This window comes from Seriola aureovittata, chromosome 6 (genome assembly GCF_021018895.1).
Source record: "Seriola aureovittata isolate HTS-2021-v1 ecotype China chromosome 6, ASM2101889v1, whole genome shotgun sequence".
NCBI lineage: Eukaryota > Metazoa > Chordata > Actinopteri > Carangiformes > Carangidae > Seriola > Seriola aureovittata.
The window spans coordinates 29,161,873-29,184,348 of NC_079369.1; the positions used below are offsets into that span (position 1 = coordinate 29,161,873).

At 42.1% G+C, this 22,476-nt stretch overlaps 1 protein-coding gene across 1 annotated transcript; it reads right to left on the reverse strand.

Moving 5' to 3' along the window:
• Window positions 1-1,125: 1,125 nt before the first annotated feature.
• Window positions 1,126-22,243, reverse strand: LOC130170397 (uncharacterized). Its single transcript, XM_056377640.1, has 14 exons — window positions 22,159-22,243; window positions 19,540-19,665; window positions 18,247-18,402; window positions 16,278-16,416; window positions 15,435-15,604; window positions 14,951-15,085; window positions 14,443-14,628; window positions 13,799-14,322; window positions 13,266-13,408; window positions 12,510-12,731; window positions 8,950-9,189; window positions 7,273-7,406; window positions 6,770-7,072; window positions 1,126-6,675 (listed from the first exon to the last, which is right to left on the reverse strand). Exons 1-14 carry the CDS (start codon window positions 22,216-22,218, stop codon window positions 2,668-2,670), a joined length of 6,546 nt encoding a protein of 2,181 aa, XP_056233615.1. The 5' UTR covers window positions 22,219-22,243; the 3' UTR covers window positions 1,126-2,667.
• Between the last annotated feature and the right edge of the window lie 233 nt (window positions 22,244-22,476).

Consider the following 22,476-nt stretch of genomic DNA (forward strand, 5'->3'; position numbering starts at 1 on the left):
TCATTTATGTTTCTGTCTAATTTTGTTTTTTATATCCTTAACTTGACTTTTAGTCTAGATGAGCTTTAGTCATCACTATCATCGTTGTGTCTGCTGCAGTGCACAGTTAACAAACAGCAGATAGCATCAGATCAGTGAAACGTTGAGCAGAAGATAGAAACTAACTCATAGCTAACTCAAATCTCTACACATGAAAAGTTTGGCTTCATCTCTGAAGTCGTCTCCAAACAGTAACATTCTTACCAGCGTTAACATTTCATTAATCTTAGTTGACTGAAGAAAATAATGAACTTCTGATTTTGCATCTTTTCAGCTCTTTAACTTGTGATGTGACACAGTGAAGAAGCTGAACCTGAGTGGTCCTCCTGAGTAAATGCTCCACACTGATTGACTCTCTGAACCTTATAGAACAGAGTTAGCTTATAACTTATAGAGGTAGTTTATTATTATTATTTGAATTATAGGGTCATTAATGCATAGAACTAAAAATAAACTTGACAAAATGTTAATAACTTGTGATGTAAATAAAACATTAATGACAGAACATGGAGATAGTAACTGTAACTCTAAGGTCTCATTACTCTTACATGGGATTAACCACCTGGTCTTTATTTATTGTTGGTTTTCAGACTGGTTTGGGGCTGAAGCCTCAACTCCTGTGGAGTTTAGATTCTGCTACTGCAAAAGGAAACACGATGGGGATTTAATTATCGATTCGACATATTTAAATGTACATTCTTTTAAGACAACGAAATAAATAAATGAGTAATTCATTACCCACCAGGGTTATAGTTTGAAATAGAATTTAGACAGTCATGGTGGTGGTAGTAATTGTTATAGAAACTTCTAATGAAAAGTAAAAATCCAAAACATTAATGGCAATGCCCACTGGTTTCTGGTCAAGAAACATTTCTTTGGTTTCATAGCCTCAGTAAAATCCTTTAATGGGAAACATTGTTTACCCTGGTCCCAGACAGAACAAATTACAACATGTTTAGTAAGGATGCCCTGATCCAACACAAATATTCTGACCTTGTTAAAAAAATGAAATTATGACAATGTTCAACATTTTAATGTTTTTTATTGGTTATGGTAATTATATCTATGGACAAGAACTCACCCAGCTACTGCTTCAACAGCTTTATTCCCACATTCAGGTTTAGACAGGTATGTTCACAGATCAGCTCATTTTTAAATGAAACATGTTCTGTCTAGTATGAAAAGGACAGTCTGAACCATGAAGAGACACCTCTAATACAAACGTGGTTATTCGGAAGATTAAAGTAACATCATGCGAGACATTAAAGGCTCAATGTGTACGTTTATTTTAAAGGTTTAACCCACCACCCTAATGCTACACACTGTAACCTGCTGTCATTTAACACATAAAACTATATTTATATTACAAGTGATGGAATCAAAGCTGTAGAAGAGGCAGTGAATAATTCAGCTGTTGACAAACATATAAACAGAATATTCAAAGTCATCAATGATGTATGAGAATTCATCTCAGATTGTTATGATCACCATGTAATGTCTGAAATAACACATGCATTCTCTAAATGAAAAAGTTAGTACACTCAGGTGTTCTGCTCTGATCTGGCTCTGGTCTGGTCTCATGTCAGCTAATATTAGCAAATGTTGGCTAATGTTGGCTCATTCTGATCAGTGTGGTATGGCAGCTGCACCAGAGTGGTGAGCACCTCTCTCACATCTATACAGGATCTGTACCTGACACGCTCTTTTAGCATAGCCACCAAAATAACCACAGACTCCACCCACCCATGGACACATGGACTGTTTACCCTTCTGCCCTCTGGCAAATGTTACTGCAGCATGCAGTGCAGGACCTTCCAGGCTCTGCAGGAGTTTCTACCCATAGGCCGTCAGACTCCTCAATTCCCTTTAAAATGCACACTAGCACAAATGCGAACCAAGACTGACTGAATGCACATATTCAGCTCCGACAAAGCCTGCTGTTACCCTGTGCAATAATTCAATGTCTCAACCACCTGAGCACCTTATTATATCAACTGACATGTTGTTATGTCCTAGTCGTCTATTATGTCCATTATGTTTATTTATGTTTGCATTTATATGTTTAATACATTTTTTATATGACTGCACATTGAGCCAGGAGAAACGCGATATCCTGTGTTCAGCAAGTTATTAAAGCTCATTTAAAAACACACTGACCCTACAACCCAACGGTCTCTATAGTAAAAGGCACACATCGATTGTGTTGTACAGAGGACAGAAGTGTATCTACAGTAGCCTGGACGTGCAAATCCAAGGAGACAATGTGATAAAACTGGTGGTTTTCTGGAGCTTTGACATGAATCAACACAGGGAATTACAACCCAATCTCAACACACTGATTTATATTATTTCAGGTTGATGCAGTTTAATCTGACAGGATTAAACAATACCCATCTGTGTTGCACTTATATGACTTTACTTCTTGCCTGTGTCCTGCACAGTTTCAGCACTGCAGTAAACCTGTGGTGTGAAGGCCTGATCACATTCTGAGCTGAATGAACTCATCCAGCACAGAGGCCTCACACACAACATCCCTGATGTGAACATGTCTAAAATTTAATCTCATTAAACCTTTGTTGGCACCACCTCCACATCTAACACTATGGTAAACTATAAAACAGAGAGGAATCACTGCTGCTTACACTTTCCAGAGGGGCTCTTTGGACTCTTAGAGTCCTTTCTACTCTTTCTTGATTTGTTACGAGGAGTTTGGCTGATGGCATGTACAGGACTCACTTGACCACCACCTACCTCAACCCCATGCATGTAATCAGCTTGTCCTAAAGTGTTTGGGCTCACCAATGCTGCCTCTCCAGTCATCTGCATACTCTCACTCTGGACAAAGTACCCAGCCTCCTCAGCTGCCTCACTCGCAGCCATATAACCTGCAGTTCCAGTCTCTGATGATCCTGGCTCTGCTCCAACTAAGGTTGTGGTCTTGTCCACTATTTCACTGTCTGAGTAAGATGTTGTTGATACCTGACCACATGCAGTAGTTACCCTATCATCGAATCCCTCTTTAATCTCTAGATCAGGTCTGATCTCTGCTCTTTCTGTCTCCACAGTGAGATCTCCAGCCTCCCCATGTTCAGTTTTACCTACGTCTGTGTTGTAGTAGTTGTATTCTTCTCCAGATTCCAACTTGCTGGGACTGACCTCTCTGTCTTCACTGGACAGGGAGACCTGTGCTGTGTCCACTCTGGAGGATGATGTGAGCACCTCATCAATGCCATACATGTTATCACTGCTCACTAACTCATGACCATCCAGAATTATGTCTACTATCTGAGAGGACCCTGTTCCTATCGGATGTGTAGTAACTTCACAGGGCAGCTCTTCAGTTTCTGTGACCTCTGATCCTGGAACCTCCTGATTCATCTCTGTGGGTTGACTTGTTAGATCCTCCTCAGATAAACATCTGGTCTCTGAAGGCTGAGAGTCCCCTTCTAACAGCTGCTGAGAAGTGATGCCTTCTTCCTCGATGTGGGAGCTTGAGCCTGATGAGTCTTCTTCTACTATCTTTTCAATGTGGTCATCTGTGATGCTTACATGTTGCTTCTCTTTTTCTCCATCTGTTCTGTTATCTAAGGTGATCATGAGCTGATCGTCTTCTGATTCATCTTCTGTTTTACTCTCTTCGTCTTGGTCATATGAAATACTACTTCTTTGCTGTATGGGTGGAGCTTCTTCCTCCTCTTCCTCTCCATCAGTCACGCTGTTATCTGAGACAAGCTCATCTTCATTTTGAGAGACTGTGTGGGATACATCTTTATCACTGCCTTCATCTTCCTCTGAGATGCCAGTCATTCTCTGTACAGGTGACGTTTCTTCCTCCACAGTATCCTCCTCCTCCTCCTCCTTTGCTCCATCACTTATGTTGTCCTCTGAGATGGACTGATCGTGCACTTGGGAAATCACACTTCCTGCATCTTCTCTTTCAATCGCTTCATCTTGGTCACCTGATGGTTTTACAGGTGAAGCCACTTCCTCCAAAATCTCTTCCTCTTCCTCTGAAACATTCATGTTGTCAGCTGAGGTTAACATATCATCCTCTTCTTGGTCATCTGAGTAGCTTATAGCTTGCTGTACTGGTGAAACCATTTGCTCTACAACATCCTCGTCCTCTTCATCAGTGATGTCATCTGAGATGAACTTGTCTTGCATTTGAGAACTTGTGCTTAATGCATCAATGTCTTCATCCTGGTCATCACCTGATCCTGATGTCATATATTGTTTATCTTCTTCCTCTTCTTTGTGGGCAGAGCTCCTGTCCTCTGCGGGATGCTCTGCTGTTGTAATGGTTGGCAAGTTAGAGTCATCTACCTGCACTTGAGTGGTCATTTCTTCTGATATCAAATTCAGATCTACCGCATCTCCTTCCACATGATCAGTGAACTCAGTTCTCGCAGTTTGCAGTGATGTTTCTGCTACAGCATCAGTTTGACCTTCATCTATATCATTCTGTTCACTCTGGCTCAGCTGTACCTCTGACAGTGCTGACTGATCAGAGATGGACCTCTCTTCAGAGTCATCAACAGTATCTTTTGAAATCTCATCCATAGGATTATCTCCCATGTCAGAAACCAACAGGGGGTCCTGCTCAGCCTTCACTTCTTCATGTGCATCACTGGTGACAGTAGTCATGTCTTCTACCTCGGTACAGTCAAAGATGGCCGTAGCCTGATTCATTTCAAAGTCTGCTGAACTGATATCTTCGTGTTCCCTTTCACTTTGACCCTCTATGAATTCATTGAGTTGAGGTTCTGACCCAACTTCAGACCTTCTGTCCTCTGGACATTCCACTGTGCTGAGCTGATCATGTTTTCTTTCTTCTTCTTCTTCTTCTTCTTCTTCTTCTTCTGTCAAAGATGCTGCCTCTGGTCTGCTCACACTTTCCTCTGTGATATCATGTATATGATCATCTTCAATGTTGATGTGGTCTGCAGTAGAAGTGGATTCCTCTCCTGATCCAGGTAACAAAGCATCTGTGCAGGACCCTTCAGAGAGGAGATGGTGATCCTGCTGGTCTGACTTTGGCGACTTAGCTTCATCTGCAGTGATTTTGTTCACTTGATTGGTCACAGTTTCATCTACTGTAGCTCCTGGATCCTCCACCACTGAGTCAGACTGGTTTATTTTTACATTAGCTTCCTCAAGATGTAGATTTGAAAATGTCTCTGATGTTTGTGTTAGATCCACATTGTCTTCACCTGCACTTTGGATCAACTTAATGGGATCATCTACTACTGTGTACTGTTCAGATGCAAAGGTGATCACATCTGTATCATCTGACGTCTTCTGAGCTGGATCACTGGGGTCCATCAACAGATTATCAATCACAACCTCTTCCTTAGAGCACGGCTGAGCTTCAGCAGTAACAGAGGTTTCAACAGTAGTGAAGGTACTAATGACATTAATGATCTTGTCCTCCTGTGGTGGATCTTGCCCACATGCTTTTAGAGTACGATTGGTATAGCTTGTTGGCTCCAGAGAAGGATTTCCTTGGAACGGATTTTCACTGGCCTGCATCATTGTACCCATTCCAGCTGGCCACATAGGGAATTCTGGTTTCACTGTGACCACATTCTCATGTTCCACTCCCATTCTTGGCTCCCCAACACCAACTCCCACAGCAGTAGCTGGCCCTAACCCCACCTGCTCTGGCTGCCCACCCCATGTTTGCCCCACATTTCTGTTTACAAAACCCCCCTGTTTAGTAACAGTGTGTCCTGGCAGAATACCATACACACTCCCCCGGGCTGCCGGGCCTAACACCCCCTGAGGGGGAGCAGCCTCTTTTACCAGGATAGCATCTCTGGGCAAAGTGCCCTGAGGTGACCCTGGGTCCACACCCTCTGTCTCACCTGGACCACTTCTCTCTTTAACTAAGATGTATTCACCCTCAGTATTTGGCCCTATCATTTTCCACCCCTCCACAGGGACTGAGCCCTGGGACACACCTGGGCTACCAGGTAGCAACAGGGTGGGGCTGACTGGACTGGTAGGACTTGCAGGGCCTTTGGGACTCTCAATGGTTTGGATAACAAGCCCAGAAGGAGAGCGTTGGGGTCCACTGACTACATACAGCCCTGAAAGACTGGTTCCACAAGCCCCCTCTGCCAAAAGAACTGTACTCTGTAGCTGTGGTTGGACTACATAGTGCATGGGCTGCAGCACAGGGCTGGTGGTGTAGTAAACCGGCTGCTGCTGTAGCACAACTGTCTGGACTGGAGGGGGCAGAGCAGCAGAATGACTGATGTTAGTGACCCTGGAGTGAGAAAAGGATGGTGGCTCGGTGGTCACAGCACCTGTAGAGGATTCCATCACTCTCTCTGTCTTTATGTTGCTGTGCTTTGTCTCAACAATCTGCTGTATGTTGGGTTTAACAACCGGTTTATTAAAACCAACAGTAGTCTGGACAGTATCTGATACTTTGGTTGTCAGAGAGGGTTGTGGTGTAGGAGGGAAACAGATCTCAGCCAAAGTCTTGAACTTTGGTCCGAGCTCATTGAGGAACTGCAGTTCGTGGTCAGAGTCCGGGAGGATGCAGGAGCTCACTGAGCCAGCACTTGAGCCGTGGCCCTCGAAATCATATGCCACCAGACCGTCCTTCACTGGTACAGCACACACCGCTTTCTACTCAGGGCAAAGAGAAAGGCACTGGTGTCAATAAACCCTGGACACAGGTTTCTATGTTGAAAATCAGTTGCACCTAAAACTACCATCGTACCTGTGAGTAGTAGTCATTGAGGAAAGCATCAGGTAGGGCCATGTCTTCATAGAGAAGTCTCTGCCTGCTGAACTGCGCTGCACTGCCATGGTTGAACGTTTCCCTTGAAAACCCGTAGGCGCTGTCTACCTCCATCAGACTTTGCCTGGTTTCCTGAAACCTCTGAACAGATTCCTTGAAGAATGTACTTGTCTGATGAGTCTCTGTGATGTTTGAAGGCATGCTGTTGATGTTTACTGCTGGTGCCGTCTCAACTTGCTTTTGGTTAATCAACATGACAGGGACACTTTGGAGCGGCACTTCCTAAAAAAGAACAGAAGAATTTAAATAATCTGTGAGTGGTCCATTTGAAATCCACCATATCACCTTCTACCACATCCCTCCTCTAACACCGCAGCCTGGTTTCTGTACTTTCAATAAAATCAGGATTATACTTGAATCTGTGTGTTGGTAAACTAGAATGAAAGGAATCCTTTTCTTTCCATATGAAGGAGACAACCCACCTTATCCTCTCCTCTGCCTTCAGTGTGGTATGATATGAGGTGTTCTTTAGCATCAAATGGCAGATCATTGAACTGGTCAGGAAAGATGGTGTCTGCTCCTCCACACTGACAGAACAACAGGAGGAGAGGGATGACTGCAAAGAGAAGTCAAATATTCAGAGCAGGATGTGTCAAAAGACACAAAGCAGAACCTACATCTTGACTGAGAGTACCTGTTAGCTGTTAGCTAACGGTGGTGAGAATACATTTACCTCTGAGAATCTCCTCATGTTACAGTCATGTTGAGTCAGAGAGATGACATAGATGTGGTGGTTAATGATGTTGTCCTAATATAATTGAGTCCGATATATCAACACTGACTATCTGTCCCGAATATATTTAAATCAGGGTGTCTGTTACTTTCCCCAGTACCACAGTAATGGTTTGATTTTCAGTAAATGCACTGAAAGTTAAAAACTTACATCACACTAACATTATGAATTAAGCTCAATAACACTGTGCTGCTGTGTTGAATTAAAACTGTCAAGATTATTTATTAACGGTTCTGTAAATTAGATTTTAAACAATAATACAGAGGTAAACAGCTATTTTCTATGTAAAAATATAGTGGAGTAATGGAGTTTCTCTGTTCTTAGCGAGTGCATGTTAGTGCATTTGAGTCCCTCCTTTTAAACCATTGGCCATCCTCACGGTTATAAACACATAGGCAACGCCCACACACAAGCTGACACCATGTGGTATGCAGCCTTCTGATGAAAGTGACCTTCCAGAATTTCCTCAACTGAAGAAACCACTTTTTTGTCTAAAAAGAGATGAGACCAGAGCACAGGAGGACTGGACATGGGGACCACTGGCTCAAATCCCAGTCGGCTGGTGGCCCGTCAAAACATCCAGAAAGTTTTTAAGCCTTAACTGGCTCCTTCAGTGTCATTACCGGTTCTGTCAGTGTCACTTTATTTCCCAGTCTGACCGTGGAGCCACTACTTGTCTGACTTTACAGACGGGAGAACCCTATGAGCTGCTAAAGGGTCTAGCTTGACTCGGAACTGGTCTTTCTTCTCCATGTGTCAGTAACTTGATGGTTCATAATGTGACATGTCTCTTTTCATTAGTGACGGCAACAGAAGCATTATAACATTAGCTAATTTGCTGTTTCTGTTATTATGAATTTGTTCTGTAAATGTTGCTATCGCTAGCCAGCGAACTGTCAGTATTGCTGTGGAGCATATCACAGCAATGCTAGCTGGGGTTAAAGGTTGTGGTTAGATTGTTTTTCGTTGGCTCTCGTGTAACTTTATTCAGTTGTGCTTCTAGTTGTGTGTTTAGTGGCTGCTTTGATTGTGCTCTGTAACACCTTGCTGACTGAAAATGTGTGGTCAAACAGAGGCCAGAGGTGGGGCTGATGAAGAATTTGTTTCGGTCTGAGATGCTGGTGGTCTAGTGAAACATCTAGTGGCAGTGACCATTGTTTATAGAACCTTTAATGAACCGTATTAACTACATCTGTACTTCCTTCCCCTGCAGACGTCTGGGTCATACACAGTGTAGTAGGATATGTAGGATATATATATTATTGGCTATTCAGATGAATCAATGACAACAAGAGTAAAAGCTTTATGTAAAACTGTGTAGGTTGTCATGGTGATAAAGTGTAGCAATGTGTTTGCTCCAGCTCACACAGCAGTAAGCAGATCGCCAGTAGAAGCAAGCTGATGGCTGGAGCAGAGAGCTCAGAGGAAGTAGCTCCCAGTCTGGCTGCCTTCAAAGTGCAGTCCTCTGTTTCCACACAGGTACAAACGTCCACAGCAAAAACCTCATGGGACGGGCAGGAGAGACCCTGAGCATCCAACACCTCCACCTGCACCTCATATGAACCGGGCCACAGGGCCCCCTGTGAGTGAAGAGCAGCACTCGTCTCTGGAAATGACACAGGAGAGGAGGCTGTCAATCATACATCATTATTATTATTAGTTGTAATTACAGCAGTGGTGCTTGTAATGCAGCGATACTACTACTACCTTTACTGTACACCACTCTGTAGTCCTTATATTGAATTTATATGTAAGGTTTAAAATGAACTGAGCTTGATCAGTTAAAGTAAACTATTTATTTACCCTTTTCAAATTATATTATTCTGTTCTTGGAATTCTGGATATTGAATTTCAAAAACTTTAAACATAGACTCAGATTTATAGTTCTTCTCAATCGCTTTGATACAGTTCTCACATCAGAAACGTCATTCTCACAAATTTTAAAGCAATTTTCAAAACAGTTCATCATTCCCCCACACTAATTAACATTTCTCATTGTATTTGTACAAGCTTTACTTTGTATCTGCACATACTTCACTACTAAGACATTTTCTCATTGTGTTGATTCTTTTCTCATCTGACTTTGACAATTAATGAAACAGTTTGTTCCTTCATCAGTTAGAATGACAGACCTCATACTCACTTTGATTTGATTGAAAACACTGATGCTGCAGGAGAGTATCACTTTAAACTTTCTTCAAATATGTATGAGAGAGCAAGGCCAGTCTCTCACACGCACGCACGCACGCACACACACACACGTATACATATATATATATATATATATATATATATATATATGTATATACAGTGCTGCTTGAAAATATGTGAACGCCTTGAGCAGTTCAGATGTTTCTGTTGTTTACCATGATTTTCTTATTTTATCATCACCAGTTTTTATGTATGAAATGTCAGATATATGTTTCATCAATTGCTTGTACTTGTTTAGTGGAACTTGTTTAAGTTGCCCAAAAACTACATGAAACATGGAATTAGTGTATGTGCAAGAGTAAGTGAATCCCCAGCTGCATTGGTTAAGTCAAGCAAGTAACAGACTCAGGTGAAATACATGTGAGTGCTTAATTAATCATTTCAGTAGACCAATGAAATGAGACATCCTTGGGAAAGGAATTGGCCGGCACTAATTAAAAGAGAGAGGAAACCAAGCAAACCAACTTGGTCCCATACACATCAACAATGCCGAGAGGAAAGGAGATATCCGAGGACATGAAGAAGAGGGTAGTGACAGCCCATCAGTCTGGGGAGGGATATAAGACCATCTCCAAAAGATTCCAGCTCAATCCATCGACTGTAAGACAAATAATTTACAAATGGAGGGCCTTCAACATGACAGCAACTCTGCCTAGAAGTGGGTGCCCATCAAAACTATCACCCAGAGCCACCAGAAAAATAATAAATCCGGTAAAGGCCAACCCACACATCACCTCTACAGAGTTGCAGACCTCTCTGGTAGCATCTGGGACAAATGTGCATGCGTCTACGATCAGACGACAATTGAATAGCCATGGCATTCATGGGAGAGTTGCTAGAAGGAAGCCTCTGCTCTCAAAAAAGAACAAAGCTGCCCGTTTCAACTTTGCCAGAGAGCACTTGGACAAACCAGAGGCCTTCTGGGAGTCCATTCTCTGGACAGATGAGTCTAAAGTAGAGTTATTTGGTCACAATCAAAACCGCCATGTTTGGAGAAAAGCCAACACTGCAAATGAAGAAAAGAACCTCCTCCCAACAGTGAAGCATGGTGGTGGAAATGTGAAGGTCTGGGGCTGCTTCTCTGCTTCTGGACCTGGGCGACTCCATATTATCCAAGGAACCATGAATTCTCAGGCATATCAACAAATTCTTGACCAGAATCTCCTGCCATCAGTCAAACAGTTGAAGCTGGGACGAAAATGGATTATGCAACAAGACAATGACCCGAAGCATTCCAGCAAAACTACAAAGGAATGGCTTCAGAGAAAGAGGATTCGTACTCTGGATTGGCCCAGTCAAAGTCCAGATCTAAGTCCTATTGAAATGTTGTGGCGAGACCTGAAGAAGATATTACATGTCAGATGTCCCTCCAACCTCTCTCAACTGGCTGAGTTCTGCAAGGAGGAGTTGGCAAAAATCCCCATAAGCAGATGCGAGAGACTGGTTAGAGGTTACAGAAGATGTTTGGTTGAAGTAATGGCTGCAAAAGGAGGAGCCACAAGCTACTAATAGAAGGGTTCACATACTTTTGCACATGTTACATTTTCAGAGTTTGTGAAATAAACCACATTTGTTGAATTACATAATGGAAAAATATCTCTTTTTGTGTGTGTGTGTCCAGTATTTGGAAAGTGTGCTTTACAAATTAGGATTTGGATGTCTGTTAAATAAGGTTCTTTTAATGTTTTTTACAAAAACAGTGACCATGTCTGGAAGGTTCACATACTTTCAAGCAACACTGTATATACTGTTACGTGATGTGAATTTACTGTACTATAATTGATGCTATGTTCTAAGTTTGATTGAATATTTCTCTTTGTCTATTTTCTGATAGTTCCATGTTCATAAGTTTACTTTCCTCAGCTACAGCTGTTATTATCTGTGAATTAACAGGTAAAGTTTTTTTTCAACTGCTTTCACACATTTTCTAAACTAGGTCTTATTTTTTCCAAACTCTACACGCATATCCATAAATTGCACACAAAATGCAAAGTGCCACAAATCTGCTGGACAAATGAAACACTGCAAAGAAAATATACGTACATACCATACACTTTTTTCAGTATAGTAATTTTTTGGATACATATTTAAAACTCTTCTGTTTTCCATAGGCTTGTATATACATTTACATGCAGTGTTCTAAAGTGACAGGACAGTGATCTGCACAGAGATTGAAATGTACACAGTACAATAAACACCAATGCAATGTTGAAACAGAATATAGTTATTTTTCCAACATGTTACTGTTGTAACTGCAGTACTGTGTTGTGCGTCTTAACATTTTTTGCTCCATATTTTTGCAGTTGTCTTTTTCATTAAGTCAGCCAGGTTTTTATCATAACATTAAAACATTTGGTGCCTAAGTTTTGAAGCTCTGGTGAAAAGGTTAGTGAGTGGCTGACTTTGCATGTTTCGACACATGAACAATTTTGATTGGTTGATTTTGATTGATTGGCTTTTGCACAGGTTGCAGTGTTACACAGTGCGCACAGGATTTAGTGTTATGAGAAATGCATGTTGCTGTTTTGAGAACTGAATTAAGAGTTGTGAGAATGATGTTTCTGAAGAGTGAATTGCATCAAAGCAATTGAGAAAAAACCATAGATTACTCTACTGAATCATTTTTAATCCAGTCAGTTTATGTGTGGATCACAAGCTCTTCCTAAAGAAAAACTAGTCAGACTAATGTTAACGGACTATTCTAATGTATTTTACCGTTGATGACTTCTACCACCCAGCTGCCTCTTGTCCCCTCAGGTATGATTCTGAACATGAACGGAGCACTGTTAGGACGAACATCCTCGTCACAGCCGGTCACAACAACGGTTTTCTGATCGGAGCACAGACTTCTGTGGGTGGTGCAGAGGGTGGGACAGTGGTCGTTGGAGTCGGTCACCTGAATGGCTATGGTTCCCGTGGCTGTCTTTGATGGCATGTCTGAGGATGACAACAGCACAGACTGTGAGACGTGAAGGTCAAGTCTGGTCTGTGAAGGTCTGTTCAGTGGTGACTAACTCCTACTGTAGCTTTATTACAAATATACATAATGTACATGTGACAGCCAACATTACACATATCTGAATAACCCTGATTTAAACTGTTGGTACTGTGAGGTTTCTTCCTCAGAGTTTCATGTTAAAATGTTATGGACATTATTTCAGCCCCGGGCTTCTTCTCAGTCAGACACACCTTGAGTTACACAGTGGTTTGACAGCTTCTGTCACAGATAAGCTTCATCTCATAAATTACATCTTGAAACTGCATTTCTTAAGTGCTGATCTTAAACATGTGGTGATAAATCACGTTTATTAATTAGAGATACTTCAGTGAAGGAAGGCAGAGGCTGTTAAACAGATATTTATCCTGAGGGCAGAGATGATGCCTTACTTTTTACAAAGAGGATTATCAAGTATTACCTTGCCCTATTGTTTACAATGAACCCAGAGTATTATAAAGATTATAAAGTAATACCTTTGGTTATGGCCAGAACTTTGGCGATGTAGGTACCGTTCACCAGGAATGGGGACTCTCTGTCTGGGACCTTGGTGAGTTTAATCTCTGCTGTTTCTTCATCAATGGTGAACCAGTTGTCTGGATCATAGGCTTTAGCATAACTGAACCACAACCAGTACATGTATGGGAGAAAAGGAACAATGACCAACAGTTTGACCAGAAGAAGAGGTTTGGTTAAAGGAGCAGTTCAGCATCTGAGAAGATCATAATCATGACATCATCACTTTCATGTCTGTGTCAGCATGGAGGAGGTCATTAGCTAAAGTTAGCATAAAAACTAGAGGCAGTTCACTGATGAATAGTACAATGGCTTCCCTCCCTCCAGGATTTATGCTAAGCTAACTGACTCTTTGTGCAAACAAGAGATTAATATCAATCATACTGATGAGGCTATCACTATGTTACCATAGTACCTCACTGGGTTGGTCACACATCATCATCACAAGGTCAACATTTCAGATACATTTCTGATCAGCCTCATTCTGACTCACCTGACATCCTCGGCTGGTTTCCCTGTGTCTGGATCGACAGCAGCGAAGACTGTGATCACTCCATCCTCAGGAACTTGATCTGGATCCTCTGACACAGGGACGGTCTTGGTGGCAGGTATGAATGCTGGACCCTCTGGCACATTGTTCACTGCAATCTTGATGGGATAGCTTTTTGCTTGTGGACTTGGCTTCGTTCCAGGCTTAACCCCAGTTCCAGGGACTACACCCCCACCCCCTTCTAGGTCCACGTTTACATTTAGAGTCACACCTGCATCCAGGTCTACCCCTGCACCTCCACTGCCTACAGCTCCAGTTGCAGCTGCAGCTCCGGCTCCGGCTCCTGCTCCGGCTCCGGCTCCGGCTCCGGCTCCGGCTCCGGCTCCGGCTCCGGCTCCGGCTCCGGCACCACCTTCTCCAACCTGAACATCCACATCCATCAGAACAGCACCACCCTCCACCAAGGGAGCCACGTTCTCAATGAGCAGGCCAAGCTCAAGATTCTGGATTTCTTCAAAATCCACAGCCTGTTTGGTCCAGGATGGGGGTCGATAAGGTCCAGAGAGAAAAAAACAAGAAATTAGAGGCAGGATTCTACTGAGGATGAGTTACAGTGATTAAAATCGTAATTTTTAAAGTGTGAATACCTTGATCAGCTTCAGGATGCCCACATTGGTGTCTTTGTCTGTCTCAATGGCGAATAAGTTGTCATCATTTCCTGTGATGATTGTAAAGACAGTCACCCAGTTGTCTGTGTGTTCAAGGTCTTTGTCCAGAGCTTTGATTTTCATCACGACCACGTCAGCGATGTTTTCATCCACTGCACCAGAGTACTGCAAACAGATCATGATTTAAACATGCAGTCTATAGTGAAAACTTTACAGAAGTCCTGCTGTCTACTCTGTGTGCTTTAGTTCTGCACTCTTCAGCTGTCTATGAACTCTGGACCAAAACCACCAGACCAAAATCAGGAAGTCCAGCAGGAGTCAGAGAAAGTTTGACATAAATTAATAATGCTTCAAATATAAATATACTATTTTAATGGGAAACTTTCCCATCAGCATTATAAAACTCTGTGTGTTTACATCAGGAAAACCTTACCTGTGTGTGTGTGTGTGTGTGTGTGTGTGTGTGTGTGTGTATCACGTTCCTCACCTCAGATTTTTCCAGAGTGGGGACATTGTCATTGATGTCCATGACCTGGATCTCGACAGTCCCTGTCCCACTCCGCCCCCCTTGTGCCCCTCCCAAATCAGCCCCCTGTATAATCAGTGTGTAGAAGTCAAGAGTCTGTGGAGGACAAACATCAAACACACGACCTTCTGTCAGTGGATGAAACGTGATCATACTGTGATGATCATCAGCTGTCAGTCATGTTAAACATCAGAAAGCGGAGCTGAAAAACTGTCTGATTCCATCTTAATGCTAAGTTTTACAGAACAGTGATTATTGATCACTGATTGTCTCCATGAGGAAAGAACTCTTTATAGGTTAGATGTAGTGAGTGTTTCTAATGACGGGTGAAGATGAGAAGATTAAAGTCTCAGTATGTTTTGATATGGACCCTCTGGTACTGTATATGGTGTATGTTCAGAACTGGTTCACACTCTGAGGCTGTAGCCTACGTGGACTGTCTTACCTCTCTGTCCAGTGTGGGTTCTTTCACATACAGTTTTCCTGTCTTTTGGTCGATAGTGAACATGTGACCTGTGCCCTCTGGCTCCTGACCCACAATGCTGTAGGAGATCTCCGAATTAATGGTTCCCTCCTGGTCATCGTCCTTCCCCTGAATCTGCATCACAAAGGTTCCTGCGGTGGATCACAACAGGACAAGGTCTTCAGTAGAGTCCATCAGAGCTCAGTGGACCTGTTCATACACTGTATCAAGACTGTCACTATACTACACACCATTCATGCGAATGTTGTGTGATATATGAACTTGAATGGAATCATACATGGACAGTTCAGAGCTGTCCATGCTGGTTCCATTAGCTCCAGTTTAAATGAGTCATGAGCCTGACAGATATAATGAAATGTGCAGAACAATTCACAGCTGTTTTTAAATAGCTTTCAAGATGAAGTGGTCCCAAACATGAGTATTACTGTGGCATGTAAATTATTATCCAGTAATAAAAGGTTCTAAAAGGTTTATATTTTTAATGCTATGTATAAAAATATCAGAGCTAGTCGAACATGAGACGAGGCCCCAGTGTTGATGTCAGAGGTCAGATGTCTGTACATCTGCTCAGTGACATCATCATCCTCCTTGTTCATCTGCTAAAGAGAGAATGAGGATGAGGAACAAGTTCAAAACAAGTGTTATCCTGATGAGCATAGTCACAAAAACATTCATCATAGACAAACTGTCAATCACTCTTTGGTTGATATGTTGCTAAACTGTGATTGGTTGTGACTGGTTTTACTGAAACACATGACATCACATGTTCCCTCTAAAATGACTGAGAAGGAAACAGCTGGTTACCTGTCTTGCTGGCCTCTGTGATGTTCCCAGTACACGGCTGAAAGTAAGGAGTGTTATCATTTTCGTCCAGGACTGTGACTATCAGGGGGATGTCGTCTTCTGCTGTGGTCCCATTTCTGTATTTAGCAGTTCCTTTTAGCTGCATGAGTGACAAGAGGACGTGGGTCAGGGTGAGACAGGTTAGGGTTAGGGTCTCCTTACCTGATTTGTTCCTCAACTTTCAGCCAAATCTCATGGCATTGATCAGCAGATGGAGTTTGGAAAAAATCTAGTAAATTGAACTGAAACTGATCAGACTCCATCCACTGATGAAGACCACAAGATGTGGCTGAAAGCTGAAAGCTCTTTATAGTCCAGGTGATGTGTTCATTTATTCATAAAAGCATGAAACAGTTTTACAGTTTGGGCCCTGAACATTTTCAGAAATGGAGCCATCACTAAAACACCTTGTGGTTGCCATGGCAGCCATTTTACTTTCCGCCATAGCCAATTGATGTATTTTGCCTCCTGTCTCCTGAACCACACGATAACACAGGTTTGATTATTTAATTTTTGAAACCTTTTCTTCACAGTGTCCTCCACATGGACACACAGCTGTACCTCCGTCAGCATCTCCTGCAGCCACAACCTCACAGCTCAAAGATGGACCGGCTTGTCTGAGGAAGAGTTCACCACAATGGTCTCAGATCGCTTTGGACCTTCCAGCCCCAGTCTGTTATGGGAGTTTGGTGCCACCTCAAGCTCTTATCCCCAACAGTGTCATCCTTGGTCCACTGTTGCTTTGAGGTGTTGCAACTTTGTTCGTTCCTCTTTCCTTTTGAACGGATGCTTAACGGATATTGAGTTGGCTGCTGGTGTGATCGTGGAGGAGGACTGTGAAGTGCTCCACAATGGAAAAGTCTTTAACAGAGCCATGAGAGGCTCTGTTGCCACGTCATCAGTGTTCCAGGTATCCTATGTGGTCGTCTTGGCTCTGGTTGCAAATGTATATACTAGCTGTGTCCCAATTCAGGGGCCATATCATGGAGGATCCACCTGTTGGATCCTTTGTGGCCCAGGAAAAGAAGGATGAATTTTTTTTGAAGGAGCCTTTGAAATGGGAGAGTCTAATCACACCGCTGCGGCGCAGTCTCACGGTCAGGTGTTTGTATGAAGTTCTTGCCAGTCCCAGATGCCACCCAAAGCTCCTCAGTGTCCAGCTCTAACAGATGTGCAATGGCTTGGACCACAAAAACTGTGTCCCCAGTGTCTTTTTAAATTCTCTTCAGATACATGGAGGCTGATCTGTTTCTTGTTTCTTGTGGGTGGGGGAGAAGAAGGGGTCCTAAACTGTACATATGTACCAAAGTTAGCATCGTTTTCACACATCGCTTGGACTAATAGAGGGAATACAGTAAGTGGACCTTGAGTTCTCAGGTCTAAACATTGTTTATAGATGAATGATGAGGGTATGAGCACCAGCGGTCTACCTGAGTTAACAGGAGGCCTTCGTATAGTGTTGAGCTGTAGGTCACGCTCAGAGCCCATACACAATCAATTGAAATCAACTAACTTTATTCATAGAGCTGAATCTTAACAGACGTTATCTCATATTTAGAGTAGGTCTAGACCGTAATGTATTGTACTGTACAATCACTGTGGGTACAGGAAAAAAAGGAAATTAAACCTAAAATCATGGGCATTGCCACATCTACAGGTGTATAGCGTGAGTAAATGTGACCTGTTTCATGGAGTGTGTAGACAACTGGATAGATTAAAGTAGGGGTGTATCTATTCCTTCAGATGCACTAAAACACTATGGTGGAGCTGTTCAGTCAAGGTCAGACCAGTTTTTCACCTGTTGACCTGCTAACCTGTGCCACCTGCAGGCAGTGAGTGTTACTGCATTATCTGCACTGCCCCTTTAAGATAACAAAGCAAAGCTTTAGCTCCCAATCTATTGTCCCAACAGTCATCAACAGGAACTTACATGGAAGTATGGGTATTTCTCCCGGTCCAGAATACCAGTGATCCTCACAAAGCCAGTGTCGTGGTCCACCACAAAGAGGTTGAAGGGAGGTTTGTCAACTCCTGGTCCAGAGAGATAATACTCCACCTTTTGATCTCGGTCTTTATCAGAGCGGATCTGACAAGAAAACACAGATATTGTTGCTATGTTGGTGTTTTAGTCAGGTCTCATGAATGTGTATTACTACTCCCAACTATATAATGTATTTCCAAATACCACATGTGTTAATATATTGTGTGTTGTGTTATGTTCAGAATCATTGTTCCTCCATCCAGGAAGAAAACACTATGTTCCACCAACATGGATGTAAAATACAAAGTGATCTGGGTCAAAGTGGTCAGTGAAACATCAGGCTCCAGTCCTCTAGTCCTGCAGCAGGTCTGGGCTCAGCCGTTTCATGTTTTTACCACAATCCTCCACAGGAACGTAATTTGTTTACTCTGCTAAAATTGAAATTCAAAACCACACAGTACTGCAGACTCAACCCCTACAATCTTTATGCTGAGAAAGCTCTTGCTGCACAGTGATGCACAGACATGAGAGTAGTATTGATCATATCACAGATTCTAATACTGAGTGCTGTAGCAGTAACTAACTTTAATATACATGGTGCAGCTACAAAATGTCTGGAAAAATCCTTTTAAAAAAAGACTAAAAAATAAAATAAAGTGATAATCCATCTTCTCAGGCTCCAAGCTGTTTGCTAGTTGAACCACAGTGGTTTGGACCAATCAGCATCCTTTGAGTGAGGAGCTACAGGCAGCTACAGAGAAGAGACTGTTAAAGTTTCCTCACAAAGTCGACAACAATCATCTATTGACTTGATAAGAAGTTCCCCAGACTATGTTTCCTCTCCATCACTCTTCTACTGTGTCATATGATGGACAGATATTTGAGCCAATCACCTGCTTCTAGTAGGCTCTTCAGTGATCACATTTGGATTCTTGGAGACTCTAAGAATCTATCAGGACTAAACAATCTATCAATCAATCTAAAATGTCTCGCATTCTTTTTACTTGCACTATGCTCATTATTCCAACAAGCGAGGAAAAGCATTGAGCCAGCTGTTACCTGTGTAAAGGTTCCTGTGTTTGGCTCCTTCACTCTGTTAAAACAAACCTTGTTTAGCCCAGGGCTAAAGCCGAGGACTGGAACTCATTCAAAGCCTCTTCCCTGCAGGGTCAGTGTCAGAAACCAGTTAATCCATCCTGACGCTTATTAAAATAAGATTTTAATTAAATAAAATCAAATGACCTTAGCGATGAATTCCCTATCAGTGTAATCATAGTTCTCCATCAGCTTGGCAGGTGGAAGTATCCACTCCCTCTTCTTCCTCCTCACTGTTTGTGGCCTCCTCTCTCCTGCCTCAGCGCCGAGCACCTGGAAGCACAGCAGACCCTTAAATCCAGTTCACAGGGACTCGAGGGAACAAATACATTCAGCACATAACACATGGTTGACATATTATAGTACAGTATAGTATACAACATATATACACATACACAGGGTCCTTCATGATCAGGACCGGGGTTAACCACTCTGGGTGGGTCCCATCCATCAGCAGTTGGTTCATCTGTGCTGCCAGGCATTCATGGAGGTTGAGACTCTGAACCAGTTCTCAAACGTCAGAAACATTTACATGAAGCGCAACACTCTCACCATGTCTAGCACCTGTGGTGCAGCTTTTTAATTAAGGTGGTTTGGTTCTTCCCCCAAGGTGGAGCAGACTGTCTGATCAGAGGTTTGAGAAGCTGCTGTTCATGAGATATCTATCTATCTAAACACTCACTGCTCCTCTTATGAGAGAATACTTTTCCTTATAGAGGCTGCAGTGTTTGTGGTTATGCAGTTTGATTGTTGACGCCTCCTCTGTGAGGTCAGTTACTCCAATGAATTGGATTCACTTGTAAAAGGAGCTGGCCAAACAGGTTGTAAACCTAATATGACACAACTTAAGACAAATAAATAACAAACCAGTTATCTCCATCTAAAGCTGTTTATAAGCTGTATGTATGCAGTTCCTGCTCTATCACTACCCAGTTTATTTTACCACTGTCTTCATCACAGTGGCTAATTACCCACTGTGCATTTAAATGTACTAATCCCTCAGGTGTTTTCACACTGGTCTGATCTGCCAATCACACTAGCTTAGCAGTTAGCGATGCCTTCTCTCTCTGTCTTGATCCAGATCATTATCTGGAAATACTGAATGTCTGATTTTTTAGGTAAGATCCAAACAGTATTTCTTGTCGTCTCGCAATGTTAAGGAAAACAATAAGAAAAATTCCTGGATCAGGATCTAAACACCTCTACCACTTCTGGTGAGAATGGGTTCAGTACGTTTTGTGTCTTGTTGACAAACAAACCTTCAGGCCTGTGATTCGAGTCCTGGTTCACTGCCGATCACTAAAAAAAAAAAAACGCCTTCGCTATTTGTTTATTTATTTACCTTTATTTATTCAGGTGAATCCCACTGAGATAGAAATCTAATTTTCAAGAGAGACCTGAATGTACATAAAAAAACATCATAAAACAATTCATGAACAGAAAAAGAATTACTATGACAAACAATAAACATTTGATACAAAAATATAATGTACATTGTTTTGTTCCGTTATTTAATTATTTATTTTTGTTTGGACTCATTAATTTCTTCATGTACATTGTGTAAAAGTTTTGAGTTTTGTTTTCTCATCATCTACACTACATGCTCAGAGGCTCATAATATTTCCATAATAATGATAATAATCATAGTCTGAGAGCCTGTTTTCATGACCTGTACATATACAACAGTATTTTAATATCTTACTTTATTGTAGACTGTACTGTTTTGCTGACTCTTCACATCTTGCTGTTGAGAATGCTCTTTTAGTGCTATTCAAAATGCACTCATAACTTAAAGCTGGTGCTTAATGCAAGCAAAAGCAAGTTCACGTTTTTTTCTAGAGCAAGAGATATTGATTTTTTCCACACTAAATGGTAGCAATATTGAACGAGTCACAGAATATAAATATCTAGATGTTTAACTAATTTTCATTTAAACATCATATTCAAAATCTCATCATCAAACTGTGGCAAAAAACAGAAACAGATCCAACTTTCCTTGCATTGTGGGAAAAGTATAGTTGAGGCAATTTCTCTATCATTCCTAGATTATGGTGATATTATCTACAGACATTCTGCAGCTTCCACTCTCAAACCCTGTGTCTCAGCTTCATTAACAGAGATCACCACTGCATTCTGTAGAACAAGGCTGGTTGGTCCTCTCTGACACCTGTACCTTTTCTGACACCTGTACCTTTTCATCCATAAAGTGCAGTATCCATATAGCACCATAATAAAGCTCTTATTGGACATTAAACACCCCGTACATCATCTGTGCCAGACTGGACCGCAGGACCAAACTCACTCTACTAACTCTCTTATGCTTCAAGGAGGGTTTACTCTCAACTTAGAAAATCTGCCTCTCGTTTTTGCGCACCAAACACATGGAATTATCTGCAACACACTCTAAAGATTGACATGCTCACCACACCTGGACAATTCAATATGATCATTTCAAACCACCTCACCTCAGTGTGCAAATGTTTTCACTGAGTATTGTCCTCTTTTGAATTTTAACTCTGTATTTCTATGTAGCTCAACATAATTGTAAATGAAGGAAACCTCAATGATCTTTGATCAAATGTTTGAGGCTATATCAATAAAACTTGAATTTTCATTTGATTTTTTTTGGATAATAAACTATGCTGCCAGTTTAAAAACTGTATATACAGAAGCATGACTTATCATGATCAGTAATTACATTTAATGAAGTCCCTGAGATCCTGCAGCATGTGTGAAGCTGTGAGCAGCCTCCAGGTGAACACTTACCACGGCCAGCAGCACTGACAGCAGCAGCAGGCCCACTGCTGTGAGGGAGAGTTTAGCCATGAAGACGCAGCATGCACCAGCCTGTTCTGTCAGAGTGTATAAACCCACTGAGAACTCGAGTCAGAACACACTGACGAGCCTTAAATCCTCTGGAGCTGAAGACACACCTCCATCAGCTTCACCCCTCCACTCTGAGCAGCCCCCTCCTCCTCTTCCCTCCCTTCCCTCATACTCTTAAAACTTCAACGCATGCATGTTTCTCAAAGGTGTGTCTGCTTAGAAAGGTTAAGGTTTACACTTGATCAGGCTGACAAGGAC

Excerpts from the sequence above, each read along its gene's own strand:
- LOC130170397 (XM_056377640.1), bottom strand. The coding sequence starts at position 22,218 with ATGGCTAAACTCTCCCTCACAGCAGTGGGCCTGCTGCTGCTGTCAGTG. Across the intron at positions 7,073-7,272 it reads AAGGCAGAGGAGAGGATAAG|GAAGTGCCGCTCCAAAGTGT; the intron begins GTGGGTTGTCTC and ends GTTCTTTTTTAG. Across the intron at positions 6,676-6,769 it reads TCAATGACTACTACTCACAG|AAAGCGGTGTGTGCTGTACC; the intron begins GTACGATGGTAG and ends TGCCCTGAGTAG.